A 19,569-nucleotide genomic window follows, 5' to 3' on the forward strand; every position below is an offset into this window, starting at 1 on the left:
ATCCATAACACCTTTACCAGGTTTGGAACATCTACTCCCTTTAAATTCACCTGTCTGAATACATGCTTCAGGTAAAACCTCCTTTTCTCATCTCTTTTTCAATACTAGACAATTCCCAATAACATGACCAGTTTCTTACAGAAATGGCATACAAAACGAGAAGTTCTGTCCTTTCCCACCTTACCTTCATCTTTTCTTTTCACATTCTCCCCAGACTTAATTTCAGACTCACTAGTCTTCTCCACGTTAACCCTCTGAACAGGCTTATTAATCTGCTCCACATTAACTCTCTGAAAAGCCCTACTATTCTGAATGTATTTTTGTGAATCAGGGCAAATTCGTCTGCTAATCTAGCCATTTGCTGCCACATCTCCACGTCTCTCTCATCCAGGTATAATTTAATCTCATTTGGAACACACCTTTTAATTTCCTCAATTAATATGAATTCTCTCAACCTGTTTAAATCATTATTTATTCCTTTTGAGGCATACCAATAGTCAAACCATACAGATTTTCCCAGAGCAAAATCCATATAAGATTGGTTCCATGTCCTCACCAAACTCCTAAATGTTTGTCTGTATGTTTCTGGAACCAACTCATAAGCTTTCAATACTGCTTGTTTTAACAGTATTGTGGCGGATGATATTTGTGCTCTTACGCCATCATGTTGAAATAACAAGACCACTCCTGAAGTTGTCAGCCAGCGAAGAGAAGAACGTTTATTACAGTGTTACCAGACTTAATATAGACATACAACACCTGACTTAGCATCGTGACATCTGAAATGCTAACGACCTCATGACGTAGCTACGTTGAGTAGGCCAGGGCTTCTCACTAGACCTACATGTGCTGCTGAGTCACTATGCCTCGTGGCTTTAGTGGCTAGTTGCCAGTAGATAGGAGGCTGTTGTGTCTAGCTGTCACAAGACAAAGAGCTGTTAGTACTGGTTAAGCACTGGTTCTGCCCACACCCTCCAACCCATACTGCTACAGTATCATAATTTGCCACTTGCTCTGTATGCAATTTGTGCTTTTCCCTTCAATACACATTGAAGCTTAAAAGTCCATTTTTCTTTTGGCTATTTTTAGCTCTCAGCAACCTTTTCAAAAAGATGAAAATATGTATCTATATCTCCCTCATCAAAAGGAGGCACTAGATTTACCTCTCTACTACCCAAAAACCTCTCCCCAGAAGTTACAGCCTCAATTCTCTTACCTCCTTCCATCTCAATTTTTAACTTCTCTAATTAAAACCGTCTGTCTCTTTCAATCTGTTCCAAATCATATTTTATTTGTCTTTCATCACCCTCCCTCCATTTTTCAGCTACCTCCAACTCATATTTCCTTCTTTCAGCTTTCGCTCTGTTTTTCAGCTTGGGCTGCCTCATATTGTTGTCTCTGCAACTCAAAGTTCTGTTTCCCTCTTTCTTCCACCTCCCTTAATTTCTCCAACTCCAATTGCAATTCAACTCATCTATCTTCCAGAAAATTTTCTAAGTCTTTTTTAACAAATCTTCCCTCACCTGCATAATATTTCACTATAATCCTCTGTATTTGTATTTTCCTCATCCAATGTTTGACTTCAGTCAGCTTTAATGCATTAGCAATGACCATCAGTTCCACTTTTCTCTTTCTCTGCAGCTCCGCAGGTGATGGTTGTGACAACAATGTACTAACATCCATTGCTGCTGTTTCCACACACACAAGCTTTAAATTAGCTTGGAAAAACCAATTAACTAATAAATCACAAAAACTCCAAGAGTTTAAGTTCCCAAAACTCAAATTTTCAATCCGAAAAGACGAGCCCCAAAAATGTTACGGGCTCAGAGGACCCCAAAACCCAGCAGCAATAGAAATTCACCAAGACAGATGGTTGCTTAAACAAAAGTTGCATTTAATTATCATTAAATATAAAAACAAGATCAAACTCCAACCTATTACCATGAACCCAACTTAACCCCTTCTAATTCTTACCGCACATGTATGTAATGTGTGTATAAGATCAGAAAAGTTCTTTGATTCACAGTCCAATCTCACCTCTCACTCCTCAAAATTCACCGGTACCAGGCAATTCTTATACTGTGCACAGAATTTGACATTCACGAATCTTCACCATGTATTGGTGCTTGAAAGGAAAATGGTTACCATGTGGTGGCGCACGCTCTCATGGCGAACCGGCCCCATGTGTAATGCCACGTGGCGGGGCAGCCGTGAGAAAATGGCGTCTTCAGGGTTTCTCCCTGCCTCAAGTCTCTTGCCCAGCGTGCACCTGGGACAGCGATTATGACGTCTCCACGCATGCAGTGACTGAGCTCATGCTGCCCTTAAAGGGGCGCATGCTGAATTTGAATTAAACAGTCATTAACAACATTCAACGTGGTGAATGTGTTTTTCTTGGCTGTGACCAGCTCCACATTGGTGACCCCGATGAGCCCAGATGCCTCTCTGGTCTCAAGAACATGGATCCGGCCAAGATCAACGCCATTGCCATCAAAGTGCCCCCCTTCTGGACCCATCACCCACGTACGTGGTTCGGTCAGGTAGAGGCGCAGTTTCGATTGAGGAACATTTCAGCAGATGCCAAGATGTTCTACCACATCGTGAGTGTGTTGGACAAAGAAACAGCAGCCAGGGTGGACAAACTAATATACAACCCATCGGCCGAGGGTAAATATCCTGCCCTCAGGAACCTGCTCCTAGGCACTTTCGGGCTCTCCCTCAGCAGCATGTCTCCAGGCTCCTGCACCTCGATGGGCTTGGGGACCACACACCATCATTGACGAGATGCTGGCGCTGGCGGAGGATCACAAACCTTCTTTCCTATTCCATCAGATATTCCTTGAGCAGATGCCTGAAGACATCCAACTACTCCTGGCGGATGAGGACTTCACGGATCTATGTCGAGTCGCAGCCGAGCAGACACCCTCTGGCACACCAAGAGGGAGAATGAAGCAGCCCTCAGTCAGGTTATGCAACCAGGAGCCAGCTGGCTGCAACACTCCCCCAAGCACAAGCCGGAGGAGCACCATCCCATCTGGTGCTTTTACCATCAGCACTGGGGAGCGCAAGCTCGTAAACTACCAGGGAAATGACCCAGCCAGTCGCTGTTGATGGCTGTGACGGCTAGCCATGTGAACAGCCTCTTCCACGTTACCGACAAGTCCACCGGCTGGCATTTCCTGGTGGACACAGGAGCAGAGCTGAGCATCCTGCCCCCCCACCACCCTTGAGACATGCACCCGATCTCGTGGTCCCTCCCTGGGACAGCCTTCGGTGCCCGCAGGGTGCAGATCCAGGCTGGGAAAGAGAAATTCCGCTGGAAGTTTGTGTTAGCCTCAGTGGGTACTGCGTCGGGGGCCGACTTCCTGAGGGCACATGGCCTGTTGGTCGACGCTGCAGTTCCTGGGGCACACCACCTCGGCAACAGAGGCTGCCCTGGTGCCAGAGAAGGTCGCGGCCATCCAACGGTTCCCCAAGCTAACCACCCTCAAGGGCCTACAGGAGTTTGTGGGGATGATGAATTTTTATCATCGGTTCATCCCCGCCTGTACCATGCTACCGCTGTTCGCATTGATTGCCACTAAGGAGAAAGTCCTGGCCTGGTCGGAGGAGGCAACAAAGGAGGCCCTTAACAACGCAACTCTATTTGTGCACCCATGCCCGGAGGCACACACGGTGCTCTCGGTGGATGCCTCAGCCATGACGGTAGGGGACATATTCATGCAGTGGCTCAACGGACAGTGGCGCCCACTGGCCTTCTTTAGCTTTTGTTTGCAAATAAAAGCTTAAACTTTTCTAAAGAATTCTCCACGTTTCCTGACTCATTTTTGGACATCAAAAAAACCAAAACTTAACTTCTTTCTTTCAGGTCATCACAGAGTTTCTTTCCTGTTACCTTATCTCATGTGAAACACCACACAGCCAGCCAACTCCTATTGCATGGAGCACAAGGGCTTTGAATAGACTAAGTCAGAACTCATAACCTGCTTCCAAAATGTTTTTTCTCCCAGGCTTGCCAGCTTGTCCTGTTCCAGTCCCAGCTGCTGCTGCTGAACTGTAGAACCCACCGGCCGAGGGTAAATATCCTGCCCTCAGGAACCTGCTCCTTGGCACTTTTGGGCTCTCCCCTCAGCAGCGTACCTCCGGATTCCTGCACTCTCTCTTTCTCAGAGAAAACCACAGGACCCTCTTAGAAGAACAAACTGCATTCAGACTGGTGGCACCGGACCCAATCTTCTGAGTCCATTCATTTGTTGCTTTCCAAAACAATAATCCATTACTCCACAGCATGCCTGTGAAGTTCTATAGGCATTCTTCAAAGTTTTTGCAAAGGCGCCCGGAGCCTGGACTGACTGGCTTGAGCCAACCTTTTGCATTTTAAATGAGATCTGTTTTGAAGTATTTGTATGTGACCTACACTAGAAAAACTGCCACAATTGATCTCCTTTAAAACATACCTATACACAATATAAAATATAACAATCTGTCACATTTGTCAAATTCTTAACAGAACTATTTAAACTATTTAAATACCCAGCATCAACAATATAGACAGCTACAAAGATTAGATAATGATTCATGCTTTACATTTCCTTCAAACTGGGTTATGTTATTCAATAGCTGATTCTCAGCTCCTCGCATGGACTGTTAACCCCTAGCTCAAGAGATTAGCTATGATTAAAGAAAATAGTTGCACAGGATCCATTGAACTGAGATCTTATTTTGTGGTCCTTTATTCAAGAGATTGATTGTATTTTCTGCCCCATTTGCACTGTGATCTTCACCAGGTGCAGCTTCTCAAATTCTGTCAGATAAAGACAAAAAGAGATTCATTTTAGGATCGGCCTGGCAGTCTTGTCTTCTATGTTACTAAACCAAGAGTTCTAGCTGTCCTAAATCCTTGAGATTTAAATCCAATCTTCTGTTCTTTTTCATTTAACGAGAGAATGCTGTACTCCGAGGGACATTGTCTTTTGAATGATTCATTAAACAAGAAGGTCTATTTGTCTCTGTGGTGGATGTAAAAAAAATATGAAAAACACACAAGGGGCAATTTTAAAGAGGAACAGGGCAAGTATGCCCACTCTCCCAGCTATGATTTATCTTTCAACCAATATCACTAAAATACTAATCTGGCCTTTCATTGGGTTGTTTGTTGCAATGCTGCCCACATATTTATTCTTATGCTCTAATCTTGGAGTTTGCTGAAGAACATGATTCATTGTCAGTAAGTCAGTAGAAATAATGATTTTCCTTATCAAGCCCTCTGCGCTGGGGGGCAGTGGCTGTCCTTTAACAGGGGGGTCAGGGGCTACCCTTTGCACTGGGGGTCAGAAGCTGCCCTCTGCGTTGAGGGGGGTTCAGGGGCTGCCCTTTGCACTGGAGGGCAGGGAGTGCCCTTTAACTGGGGGGCAGGGGCTGCCCTTTGCACTGGGGGGCAGGGGCTGCCATTTGCACTGAGGGGCAGGACTTGCCCCTGTGGGGCCAAGCTAAAGATTAGCATAGATGACAGAAATTGACAGCACAACTGACTGAAACAGTTAAAAAGTAATAAGACAGTTCAAAATAAACTTTTGGGCAAAAGGCAATGGTTTTCTCACCTTTTTCCCTGCTCACATACCACCTTAACTAATCATTTAGGTGCTCTGTGATAAGTAAGGTGGTTAAAGTAAGTGGAAAGAAAAGGTTGAGAACCACTGGGATAAGGGGACCCTGACTCCCTAATAGTTTGAGAACAACCTGTCAGATATCCTATGCCAACATATCTTCAAATTTTGAACTTCAGCTATCACACCACATTGAACTGGACAATGTTACATGACCCACTAATGTATTTAATAATTTTTTTTGTGAAGGTCAAAACTATGATACTAAAACAAACATTAAAAATTGTATTAAAATGTGATGGTTATAAAGTGCTGACATGCTTTTGTGAAATTCAATGCAGAGAGAGTGATGTCTCTTGCTTTTGTTCCCATACCTCCTACTGCAAAAACTTTAATCTGTGGTCTAAACAAAGAGCGGCACAAAATTTGGTTTCCTTTTTTTAAATTAATTCTCTGACTGTTTTTAAGACTGGAATTTATTTCTGAGAAGTTGGTGTCAGGCCTTATGCCACAGGCAACGTAGAGTTTAGGGTTTTGCTAGGACTACCAGAAGGTTGATTAAGAATCAGTAAGATGGACCCGATCTTTCCTACAGAATCTTTAGACAAACAGAATGGTAACAGGCCATTTTGGTGCACAAGTCCGTGCCACCCAATTTACTCCAAACAAGATTTACGCAGAGCCATGGATTAGAATGGACAGTCGGAAGATGGGGTGGGGGAGGGGGGAAAGGGAAGAGTTCTTGCGGAGGAGAGAGGGACTTTCAGAGCTTAGGACTGGGAATCTCGGGTGCCATTCATAATGTCATCACATTCAGGGAGGGACAGGGGTCAGATCACAAGACTGCAGATACTTTCCATGGGGTTACTAGAGGTAAGGAAGACTGAGATAACAGAGGACTTAAACTTGGGTTGCTTTGACATACCTTGAAGTAAGTTTTACAACTGTTAATTCAAATTCAGATAAATTTTGTCATAAGAGACTGATGAACATCCTTAGGTCAATCTCTATTTTTCTTGTGCTCACCTTGAGATTTGAGATATAGCTTCTCCAATCCAATGCTCTTATTTGTCAGACGTGCATTTTTTTGGGAAACATCTATGTCCTCCTTGCCTTTCTGGAAAGCCAAAGAACAATCAATAAATGCAGGCCCATTGTGTGGAAATTCCCTTATTAACTCTATCTACAGCTCAGAAATATTAGAGCCATGAACATCTCAAACAGCTTAGCTGCAGGAATATTAAGAAACTAAAACATGGAAATACATTCTTTGGATTTATAACTGTTCTATGAATTTATTTTGTATCTCATTTTCCTTTATTTTTGTTTGCACCTTTTATCCTCTATTTCTATATATATATCTATAAATACCCATTATACGATTTGTCTGTTTAAACATATTTGTCCAATAAAGGTTTTGCTTCCCTTTCTTTTATCAGCAACATTGAATGAAGTAGTGTTATGTGCAGTTGTACTGTAAGAAGGATACTATACTATAAGAAGGATGTGGTTGCATTGAAGAGAGTGCAGAGGGGATTCACCAGGACTTTGCCTAGCTTGGAGGATTATAGCAATGGGGAGAGATTGGATAGGCTTGTGGGTTTGATTGGATTGGATTGGGTTAGTTTTCCCAAGATTAGAGGCTGAGTGCTGACCTTATAGTATGTAAAATTATATATTTATATTATATTATAGATATTTATATTATAGATAGGGTACACAGTCAGAATCTCTTTCCCATTATAGAGCTGCCAAAAACAAGAGGAAAACGAGGGAAAAAAAAACATCTTCAAGGGGGTTGATAACTGAAACTCACAGCCTGAAGAGGCAGTGGATTCAAACTGGGACATTTAGTCAAGCTGAGCTTAGAGGAGCCAATGCAGGTAAATGGAATTAGAGTAGATGGGTATAAAGGCTGGCAGGAAGATGATGGGCCAAAGGACCATAATGTTTCTGTACAACTCTATTACTGTAATATTCGTGAATGGAATCCACAGAGGCTGGAAACATTTGCTGGGAAAACCTTGAAAGTAATAGGCATTTATCCAACAAGGGATAAATTGAGCTGCAGTATTTTCACTCCTCTTCTCTTTTGAAGAGAAGAAAGAGCTGCTCTAAAGGGTTAATTAAAGCCCATGTTTCAGAAAACCTTCTTCATCTCACAGTGTCTAGTGACAAGGGGCTTGTCTTCCTTGGCCTTGGTAATGCTTCAGGAGGCTAGCTATCCAGAGAAGTGGCAGCGGGCCTCTGCATCTTTTGGAAAGTGAACCCATCACCCATCGAATTAGACAACTAATCCATCTCAGTGGCAGTGAAGGTACTATTACCTCCAATGTTCACGCTCCTGAATTCTTCTAGGAGCCTCAAAGTCTCTCAGAGATGCATCAGGAAAATAGTAGCTCTACTTGTTTGAGTTATTCCTGACAGATCACAATCACATTGTGCTTTAATGGTTTTCTGCAATTTACTGTTACTGCAGTATATAACTGAGATTTAGTTAACCAGAAAAATTTCAGATCAATTTCTGTCCAAACTATACAAAATAATTTATTCGAAGGTTTATACAGATGTGCCTTTCTTTGAACCCCACTTTGATACCATGGCAATCAATTATTCGCTTAGTGTTGCACCCAGAATAAGGATTGATGCTTGTGGACAAGAGATCCCCCAGTTATATCACGAACTATTACATCTCTGGAATTTCAGAGAACAGAACACACAACAGTCGCGTCACAAGCGAGTTAAAACACAGGTAGGTCTGTATTAATTTCTCACCATTTTCCAGAATGAAAGTGCTTTTTATCACACAAAACCTGAAGTAAAAGGGTCCATGGGCCCTCAAGCTTCTTCTTGCATTCGACAAGATCATGAATGATCTTCAACCTCAATATTCTTGCCCACCTGATTTCTGAATTCTTAAGAGAAAATCCAACCTTGAATATGCACCACATTTTGGTCTGCCATCCCTCTAGGACATACTTCCTATCTCTGTCTGAGACGACAGACTCCAGATTCTACAACTGCGTTCTTCTAAATGTAAAATGGTGGAGATCCTTTCAAGTCTTTTTTCCTCAAACAGTTTATCCCAGAAATCAACCTCAAGAAACTTTGCTGCACTGTTTCGACATGACTGATTAGGTCAATAATGACTACACCTAAGTTTACCAGAATGCATCTCCCAATTTTATTGAGCAGCCACCCACTTAAGAAATGACATGGCAAATTAATTGGGTGTAATTGGCTTACGCAGGTTTCATTGGCTTCTACCATGCAGGAGATAAATTTGCATTTATTTAAAGTGTGACAGAGTATATAGAAATATTTTTGGGAGAAAAATTGGGAAAAGTTACAGTGGGTTACATACAAACACTTTAAAACAGATCTTATTTGAAATACTGGAGACTTCATGTCCAGAATTACTTTACAGAAACTTTGAAGAAGGCCTATGGACACTTTACAAGTAAGTGTTAATTGGGCTGATGTTGTGGAATAAATGGACTATTGTCTTTAAAGCAACATAGGAGACATAGTGACTCCTCACACCTTTTTGCAGGAGTTTTGAGAGAAGTCATTGATGGGTTCTTGTTTATCTAAAAGCAGCAGATGGAGAGAGAGAGAGAGAGAGAGAGAGAGAGAGAGAGAGAGAGAGAGAGAGAGAGAGAGAGAGCACTGTCAAGCAGCAGGCTTGCTGGAACTGCAACAGAAGCTCCAGAGTGTGGAAGACGGTCTTCTCACAGTCTTGTGGTTCATGCAAGAGGAGAGGACTGGCTGTCTAATGTTTCACCTGGAATAAATGAAACAAAAAGGAACTCTGTGGTGACCTGAAAGAAAGAGGTTATCATCTGGAGAACCCTGATGGGGCAAGTTTTATCAGCAAAACACTGAGGTGACTGGTGGAAGTACCTCAGTTGTGGATTTCCTGGAACAACAAATCTCTCTCTGAAAACCTACAAGAACCTTTCTGAGTGGTGAGTGGTAACCATTTACCTTTCGAGCACCAAAGCCTGGGGAACTTTATACATGTTAAATTCAGTGCATAGTATAAGAATTGCCTGCAACCAGTGAACTTGGAAGAATGAGAATTGAGATTGGACGGTGAACCAAAGAACTCTTCTGAACTTACCACACACGTTACATATACGTGCGCTTAGAATTAGAAGGGCACTAGGATAGGTTAAGTAAGTTAATAATAGATATGTTGGCTTGTTTCTATTTTCATGTTTAAAACTAATTAAAAACAACTTTTGTTTAAGTAACCATTTATCTTGGTGAATACCTATTGCTGCTGGGTTCTGGGGTCATTACCATGAACATTGTGAACAATCAGACGCACAAAACTTACAGTGCAGATGAAAGAGATAAAGTTAAAAGACTTTAACGTGCACAAGAAAGTAGTTTTATATCATGTTTCATATCAGCTATTTTTTTTTCAGTTGAAGACACTTCTAAAGTAGCCTGGTCCAGATGAGTTTTGAGGGGGAACGAGGGAGTGGATGTGTTGATACTCAGAGAGAAGTCATCACAATCTGCACTCACCCCAACAACCTTTTTTGCTTTTTGGTGGGGTGGGGAACTATTCCACCTGCAGACCTGTGAGAGATGCAAGAGAAGGAGATGTGTTGGAGATCATGGATGCTCTATCCACCAGGTGGAACAGACATTGACACTCCGATTTGTATATAGCCAATTAACCTTCTATCAAGGGTGAAAAAGTTGGTTACTGTCCCGATGTAACAGTTTGGCCATGGCATTACTGGGAAATGGAGAGAGCACCATCCCTGAAAAAAAGCCAATACATCTGGCACGTGAATGCCTCCAATATCTTTGCCACAATGTTTAGGACAGCCAACATCTTGCAGGTTTTTTTGTCCTTCATTTCAAGAACTCTCCTGTTAATGGGTGGCCCCAGAGTTGTACATCTCTATCCTCTTGAGAAAAGCTGGGAGAGGATGGCACACACCAACATTATTCTCTTCCACTGTGCAAACTAACTACCTCAGTGTGGTCCTGCCTACTTCCGCTGCTAGACTCACCAGATGCTTGCTTAGATGGATCAGTGACATACCCACCAGTCTCTTGAATGCAGCAAGCTTGCGATGGTTGGTCCGTTGACTTTGGAATGAGTGGACAGAGTACTGGTTGATCCTCAGACAGGATGCACCCCCTCGATCGTGAAGAACATGGAATGCACAAAGATTGATCTTCTTGACAGACTGACTTTTTCTGTTCTGGCATGCATGGCCCACATGATGGTTGGTTTTCAGGAGAGACAAGGTTCTTTGACTTTGAAACGCACATGGTATGTAACTGATGGCCTTTAACAGGGAGGGGATCCTTTGCACCTGAAGCTGATGGTTGGTTCTCAGCAGGGATGGTGTTCTTTTGCCCTGAGAGGCAGAGAGCACATTGCTGTTGGCTGTCAAGAGGAATTAAATTCTTTGCCTCTGAAGCATTTTGGGTGTTTAGCTGTTGGTCCTCAGGAGGGAGGGGGTTATTTCCATCTGAAACACATCTGGTGTGTAGCCCTTGGTTCTGAAGAAGATTGTGATTTTTTGATTCAGGATAGCATGGTTGGCCTTTTGATCTTGAAATGCTGGGTACATACAGAGGGTGGTCCACAGAAGGAATTAGGTCCTTTGATTTTGAAACACATGGAGGGTCTAATACCTTGACCCCAGGAGAAAAATGGCAATTTGATCCTGGAGTTAATGAAGCTTCTAATGTTTGGTTCTTCTTTAACACTGAAGTTTGTAATGGCCGATCTTCAGGAGGGGCATGGAGTTTTGATTCTGGAAGCCACGTGGGCTGTAAGAGTTGGTGCTCAGCAGGATTAGGAACTGTCAAGCAATCTTCTTCGCCTCGATGCGGGGACTCATGGTCATCTGATGGGGATTCTGGAGGAAGGAAGATGTTGACTTAGTAATCATATAACCAGCACGTGGAGCATTGACTACAGGGGTCGCAGAGACTGAAGATGCATTCAAGGCACAATGAGGTCAGGGTTGGGGTTTCAAAGTCTGATAATTCCATAACCTGGCCATGTTGGGAGTCTTGCACTCCCCCCACCACCACCACCACCCTCCTAACTCCTCAGTACACTATGCTACTGAACACCTAATCAATATCTATCTAATCCTCTCCTTATAAATTAATACGGACAGTTTCATGAGTGGGGACCTGTCCTTGGGCTGTTTCTGCATATGGTGCATTAGGTGAGAGGAGGAATTACATTATGGACAGCAGAATATGTCATGTCTACAAAGTAGCAAAACGTCTGTTACAAGGTGCTGCAGGCTAAACAAACTGAGGACGATGTTAACAGGAGCATTATGAGGTTGAGGAATTTGGGGGAGGGGTGAAAATTGAAGGTATTTGGAGTAAGATTTTATAATTGGTAAGGAAAATGTTGGTTTGATGTCTTTGGCCTGAGAGAGATAAAAGGGAGTGGAAAGGTCCATTGAAAGTGATGGATAAAGAAGGAATTCCATGGACTTTTCCTGGACCGGTCAGGCGTTTGAGATGTTTCTTGCATTGCATCCACATGCTTTATGTCGGCCTCCTGCTGTTGAATTTCTCAGCCATATCAGCCTCCTTGGTTGTGTCAGTTATCTTTTCACTCTCCGTGGTAAGCACATTCTTCCTGACTCTTTCTCCACTTGCCGGGATCTCCGGCAAAGCAGAGGACCTGGGATGGTGGTGGAGCAGGGAAATTCACTGTCTTGAAGGCATCTTCACAAGTTGCACCAATGCTTTTCAATGACTGGAATCCTGAATGTTTGAATGTGATGCTCAGCATTTCATAAACAATGGGTGCAAAACTCATGGTCACATAAAATGACTAAGAAAATCAGAAACATTCAAATCAGCCATACCTATGTGTCTGGGGAAAAACCTGGGGCCGTGATCTCTCACCATATTTAAATTAAAATCAAAAATGTAATTTATAATGGAAAATATTAGCAGCAAAATATGGTCAAATAGTGCAATCGAATCAAATACAAATTTAAGATTTTGAAGAGGTCAGAATAACTTGAGAGACAAGCCATGAAAAGTGAATCAATTTGTTCTTAAATCGCAAAGTGTATCTTCTTGTCAGGAATTTGCAATTTGTAGTTTCTTTCTTCTACTAAACTCTTGAAACTAGAGGTTATCATTCATTGTTTTAGAGTCTGAATACTTCATTCTTTGATACTCTGTCAGCTTTATAAATTTAAATTTTTAAATAAATAAAAAATTAGACATGCAGCACAGTATGAGCCCATGCCGCCCAATTACACCCAATTGACCTCTGGACATTTTGAGGGGTTGGAGGAAACCAAAGCTCACGGTGGAAATCCAAGCAGACATGGGGAGAACATACAAACTCCGTGCTAACTGTGCCATCTTTTCAATGAATCATTTCAAATTAATTAGTACAGCAAACAGTTATTGTATTGAGACATCAACCACACAAATTAGTGATTCCTCATGGACCAATCACATAAAATCTTAACCCAACAACACTTTCCTGCATTTCATTAAAACTGGATTTTTTTTTTCTTTGCTACTGCTACTGTTACTTGGACCTTGTGACTATAAACCACTTTTCCACTATTCTATATATTTGGACAAGACTAAGGTCAGATGATCTCTTGATAAGATGCAAAGGGACCTTGGATTGTGAGGGAGATGTCGTTGAATGGAAGTTAGGGGAAGGGATTGTGGGTTTTGATCAGACTTAGTTTTGGAAGAGAATTGGACAGTGAAGCTTTGGAGTTTCCTGCTGTCTTGGATGGCTTTCTTGGAGTTATGACATTCACAGTCGGAAATATTCAGACTCTTCAATAATTTTTTGATTGATGGGCAATTCTCCTGATTAGCGATGGAGCACCATTTACATTTTGGTGCCATTGCCATGAGGGATCAGAGTTCATGCTGAGATTGAGATTCCCCACGTGCTATAAAAGTGGGGACTCTCTTCATTTGCACTGCTTTTCTGATTTCCAGCCACAAGTAAAATTTTGTTATTTCCAAATTCAACTGTAGATAATTAACTCTCCTCTCATCCCTTCAACAATTTTCTGAATTGCTGTATTGGAATCGTCCCAGTCGCTAAATTCCATCCAGCACACAGTATCTTTGTTCCTCTGCCATCAAGAAAGTGGTGGAGATGGATCAAAATCAGGACAGCCAGGCTGGGAAATAGCTTCTTCCCTCAGGCCATGAGACTGATGAATGGTATCCTGTAACCGAGTAGATCATCCAAAAATATTTATATGTAGTGTTATATACTGAGGAAACTTGGGACTATTTTATGCTGGAGCATGAATACTGCAAGACTATAAGAACCATATCACACTTGAGTGGTGAGCATGCTTAGTGCGACATTGTATCAATACATGACCAGTAACCTAATGTGACTAAAGAATTGTGCTGTTAAACTTACAAGTCTTCTTAGTGTTTATTACGACCTCCGATGATTCAACGAGGACACAACATATAGTTATTTTAAATTATATCTTTCGGTATAGGTGTGGCGACCCATTTACCAGCAAGCGAACTGGCTTCCAAAATGCAGACGTGCTGTGAAAAATACAAGAAATTGACCTGTATCCAATGCAGGTTTTTATCTGGGCTCGTGTCATGACTGATGGTGTAACTTCCTGTCCATGTAACAGAGGCAGTGATGTGTATCGGCCCAGAGTGCGAGCCTGGGGTTGTCAGTCTTGCACTAGACTCCACAGCATGTAATCGACTTCCCAGTGTATATACCAATCGACAATGTGTACACCAAAGTCTGTAGTAGCTCGGTATAGAATACTTTGCTACATTGGTGATTCCGACGGTCCAAATGATATTTGGACCCCAAAATGGAAAGATTTTCTTTGATGGATGCTGCAGCTCTGAAACTACCAATGTTTTGGACTTCATAACCCGTGTGTATGGTTTGACCAAGCAGAAGCCCAATTCCAGTTGGGACAGGGAACATCTGATTCCATGTGATACTACTATGTAGTAAGTGCCCTGGATCCAGAGACGGCACGCCGTGCTTCCAGTTTTCTACAGCAGACTCCAGAGGAGGGCAAGTGTATGGCGCTCAAGAGTCTGCTCATCCATAACTTTAGCCTCTCATGACGTGAGCGAGTGGCTCATTTACTTCTCTTGGATAGCTTGGGAGAAACTTCTTAAATTTATCCTGGACCTCATCCACCACTTTCAGGCATTTTGTCATGTCCAATTTAATAGAAGGCATTTCCCCTTTCATGTCAGCAAGCAGTTCCTTCACAGATGAAAACCCTTGACCCGTCTGAATTGCCAAATTCTCCATCTGCTTAGATAAGTCAATATGTAAAGTTGAATCTGAATGATGAAAATCAGACTTAAACTTTAAAGCCTGTTTAACCATAGAGCAGTTTCCTGCTCCTCCATACCTTGGTCTTCCAGTCCTCCTGTGTCTGCTTCCTCCTCCTCCTCCTCCGTTGATACTAAAGTCGCTTCAGCCTGACTATGGGTGCGGACACCGCCCCCCCCCCCCCCCCCCCATCAGCCCAGGATTGCTGGGCCAAGAGAGGTCGGGTCCCCCCGCAGCCTGGGCCATACCCGACATAACACACATGCACGATTGTTCTTCTTGGTCAGAGGGATTCCACTTCAGTTCAGTGATACTAAGTACACGTGGACATTCACATTGGCCGCAGTTGCACAATCGCTACTGGAGCTGATTTTCTCAGAGCACATGACCTGCTGGTTGATCTACAGGGATGAAGGCTCGTTCATACCAACACTTACCAGACCTTCGCCCTAGGTGAGGCCAAGCTGCCAGGCTCACATTTAGACTCTGTAACTTTTTCAGAGAATGAATTTGCCAGGTTGTTGGTGGAATTCCCTGCAATAATTACAATGTAATTCACCTTGGCGATGCTAAAACATGGGGTGCAGCACCATATACCAACCAAAGGGCCCCGTTGCATGACCGAGCTCACAGGCACCCTCCAGATAAACCGTCTGGTCAGAGGAGTTTGAAAGGATGGAGGACATGGGTATTGTACAACAGTCTGATAGCTCCTGGGCCTCCCTGCTCCACATTGTACCTAAGGCCGCAGGTAGATTGAGACCCTGTGCTGATTCGCTACCCAGTACCACATTTACAGTACTTTGTATCCAACCTGCAGGGAGCCTGCATCTTTTCCAAGGTGGACCTGGTCCAGGGGTATCATCAGATCCTGTTCCACACCGATGACATTTCAAATACAGCTATTATTGCACCCTTTGGCCTTTTTGAATTCAGAAGGTTGTCTTTTGGGCTCAAGAATGCCACACAGACTTTCTAATGTTTAATGCACAGAGTGGGACGCAATCTCGACTCTACCTTCATATACCTAGACGATAAACTTATCACTAGCCGCAGTCATCAGGAACATCTGTCCCACCTGTGCAAGCTTTCCACTCATTTGAATGAGTTTGGGCTGACCATCAACCTGACAAAGTGTCAATTCAGGTTAGTAACCATCAACTTTCTGGGCCATAGAATCAACAAATACGGAGCAAAGCCTCTACCGGAAAAGGTCGAGGCAATCTGGGCATTCGCTAAGCCCAGCGCAGTTCATGAGTTCATTGGAATGGTGAACTTTTATCGCTGGTTTCTACCATCAGCGGCTCGCATCATGCGCCCCTCTTCGCCCTAGTGTCAGGCAAGGCAAGATATGTCAGTTGGGATGAAGAATGGTTGGTAGCAATCAAGAAAGCTAAGGAAGCACTGGCTAATGGTGCATTACTATTCCATTGCCAGACATCCAAAGAAGAGAGTCACAACAGCCCTGACAGTGGATGCGCCCAGTGTGGCAGTAGGAGGGGTGTTTGAACAGTACATCGATGGCCATTGGAAACCATTTAGCAAGCACCTAAGACCACCAGAACTCAAGTACAGTGCTTTTGATTAAGAATTATTGGCACTGTACCAAGCTATCAGATATTTCAGCTACTTTCTAGAAAGCAGACATTTCACAGCTTTTATGGACCACAAGCTGCTTACATTTGCCTTCACTAAGGTATTAGATCCACGGTTGGCTCGTCAACAGAGATATTTATCATATATTTCTGAGTTCACGACAGCCATCGAACCCATCTCAGGAAAGGCCAGTGAAGTGGCAGATGCTCTGTCTCGCCCAGCCATACAATCTGTGCAGACTTTAGCCCAAGGGTGGACTATGTTGCATTCATGAAAGCACAACAGGCAGACGAAGAAATTCCACGTTACGGAACAGGAGACTCAAATCTTCAGCTGGAAAAAATTCCAGTAGGCCCGGGAAGCTCACACTCCTGTGTGATGTATCTACAGGTCATCCTTGTGCAATCGTTCCGGTGGCCTGGAGGCAACAGGTATTTGACACGGTACACAGGTTCACACATCCATCGATCATCGGTCCGGATGGTAGCCAGCAGATTTTTTTGGTATGGCCTTCGAAAACAGGTCAGCAATTGGGTGAAAACCTGGTCTTGTTGCCAGACATCCAAAGCCCAGCAGCACATGAAAGCCCCACGACAATCTTTTTAGCTGACGTATCAGAGGTTTGATCACATACACATGGAAACTGTAAGCCCCCTTCCAGTGTCATGTGGTTCCAGTTTTCTTCTCACTATAGAGGACTGAGCCACGGCTAGAGGTGGTTTCACTGGCAGACTGTGATAGTACAAATTCTATCACCAATGTGTATATGTATAGATTGTAGTGTAGGATGATTGTGATTGGCTGAGAGCATAGCCACGCCTACTGGCAGGACTTAAAGGATTGCTCCTAGCTAGACCAGATCATTCTGGACTGGTTGACCTACATGTGATACACGTCAGTCTTCTAGTTAGTAAAAGCTTTGGTTTGGATCAACAAGCCTTTGATTCTTTCAACGCGCTCTACACAGACATGTCAACAGACACCTGCCCCAGGGCTCTGCCTGGATAGCACATTTCGGTCTGCCAGCACACATCACATCTGACAGTGGTGCCCAATTTACATCAAGCCTTTGGTAAGCAACGGCCATCCTGATTGGAACCAAGTTGCACCACATAACTGCGTACCATCCACAAACCAATGGACTAGTAGAAAGGTTCCACAGGCATTTGAAATCAGCCCCTATGGCATGTCTGCAGGGACCTAACTGGGTTGATGAATTGCTCTGGATACCCTTGAGCATATGAACGGCACCTAAGGGCGATATAGATGCCTCATCGGCAGAACTGGTCTTATGGGTCCAGGGGAATTTGTATCAGACTCACAAGGCCGGGAGGAGATGCCCACAGAGGTTCTAAGTAAGCTGTGTGAGAAGTTCGGTTCTTTATCACCCAAACCAACATCTCAACAAGGTCAGACCAGGTGCTATATACTCCAGAACTTGCAGGACTGCAAGACTGCAAGTACGTTTACGTACAGAAAGGAGCACATCGAGCATCATTGCAGCATCCATATGAGGGTCCCTTAGAGGTACTAAGACATTTTAGCCATTGGAGGTAAAGAGGAAGCTTTTGCAATTGACCACCTCAAACCTGCTAATCTGGATCTGGACAGACCAGTTGTGGTTCAGGTGCCTCGGCGGAGAGGAAGGCCGTCCAAATAAAAGAAAATACAGACTTTGGGAGTCCACAGCAGGATTGCCAGTTCTGGGGGAGAAGGGTCATGTGGTGACCCACTTACCAGCAAGTGAACTGGCTCCCAAAATGGCAGACATGCTGTGGAAAATACGGAAAAGTGACCTGTATCCAACACAGGTTTTCATCTGGCCTGGTGACATCACTGATGGCATCTTTTCCTGTCATGTGACAGAGACAATGATGTGCATAGGCCCAGAGTGTGAACCTGGGGGTGTCAGTCTTGCACTGGACTCCACAGTGTGTACATCAACTCAACTAATGTCTATAGTAGCTCAGTATAGAATATTTCGCTACTAAGTGTGGATTGTTTATTATGTGTGAATACTATGATACAGTTTCTTCGGGCTGTGCATGTAGCTCAGTATAGAATATTTCGCTACTAAGTGTGGATTGTTTATTATGTGTGAATACTATGATACAGTTTCTTCGGGCTGTGCATGTACAGTCAGATGATAATAAACGTGAATATTTGGACCATCTTATTGTATAGTATTCAGGCCTAGTCAGTGAAACAATATCAATGTGTGCATCCAGGTGGAAGAAATTCAACAATTGAATTCTTAATATTGGCGTCTCCACCACTCAAAAGAGCCATGTTTAAAATGGGTAGTTACTTTTAACACTCGAAAAGAGCCAACAGCTTTATATTTACATTTGAGCAAATGTCCAATTTTCTGTTGTACTTTGGACAAAAATAACATTTTCAGATGAATTGTACTTTCTAGAAACTAATATAAGACACGAACAGTCATTTTAGTTGTAGGGACCTAGTATAGATTATAGTTAAATTTAGAATGATACACTACAATGGGTGTAATGCTGGGTACGGCAAGGGCAGAGATATGGGAGGGCTGGTGATCATTGGAACATTTGTGTGACCAAGGTGGGGAAAGGGGTCAGTGGAATCTGGACTAATGAAGACCTATGGCTAAGGTCCAAAGGGATGTGAGATGATGGATGGAGGAGTGCATCTGGATTGATAGCGGGCATGGTCATGGGGAGGTGGCAGATGGTTCAGATGTGGGTTTAGAGAATGTTCAGGAGAGACTGGAGTGATCTCTGGAAATACTGGGGATATTTGGGAAAAATGAGGCATGGGTCTCCAGGGGTTGGGAGAAAAATTGGGAGGACAGAAGAATAGTTGAGAGTGGGAGAATAACACACCCCCCCCCCACCACACCCAACAAGTATGGGGTCTATCCAGAGTTGTTAAACATTATGTGAACTTACAGTGACTTCTGCTGAAAAGAAAGTGGTTACATTAAGTTTAATCAAATGCAAAAAGAAAAATCCATATGACGATTGCCTTAGAACTTAAGAAACAGAGGCAGGAGTCGGCCAT

At 43.3% G+C, this 19,569-nt stretch overlaps 1 protein-coding gene across 3 annotated transcripts in view; it reads right to left on the reverse strand.

Moving 5' to 3' along the window:
• Nucleotides 1-4,710: 4,710 nt before the first annotated feature.
• The window catches only part of LOC138741020 (uncharacterized), a 39,209-nt gene continuing 24,350 nt past the window's right edge, over nt 4,711-19,569 (reverse strand). For 2 of the 3 annotated variants that reach the window (XM_069894464.1, XM_069894466.1), the window contains exons 4-6: nt 10,640-11,500; nt 6,633-6,723; nt 4,711-4,804 (exon numbers count right to left, since the gene is read on the reverse strand). In XM_069894464.1, the coding sequence (XP_069750565.1) occupies nt 6,671-6,723; nt 10,640-11,500 (914 nt within the window). In that variant the 3' untranslated portion in view covers nt 4,711-4,804; nt 6,633-6,670. The remainder of the gene's footprint in view (nt 4,805-6,632; nt 6,724-10,639; nt 11,501-19,569) is intronic. The other variant, XM_069894465.1, reaches the window with a different exon arrangement.

This window comes from Narcine bancroftii, chromosome 8, assembly GCF_036971445.1.
Source record: "Narcine bancroftii isolate sNarBan1 chromosome 8, sNarBan1.hap1, whole genome shotgun sequence".
Classification (NCBI taxonomy): Eukaryota; Metazoa; Chordata; class Chondrichthyes; order Torpediniformes; family Narcinidae; genus Narcine; species Narcine bancroftii.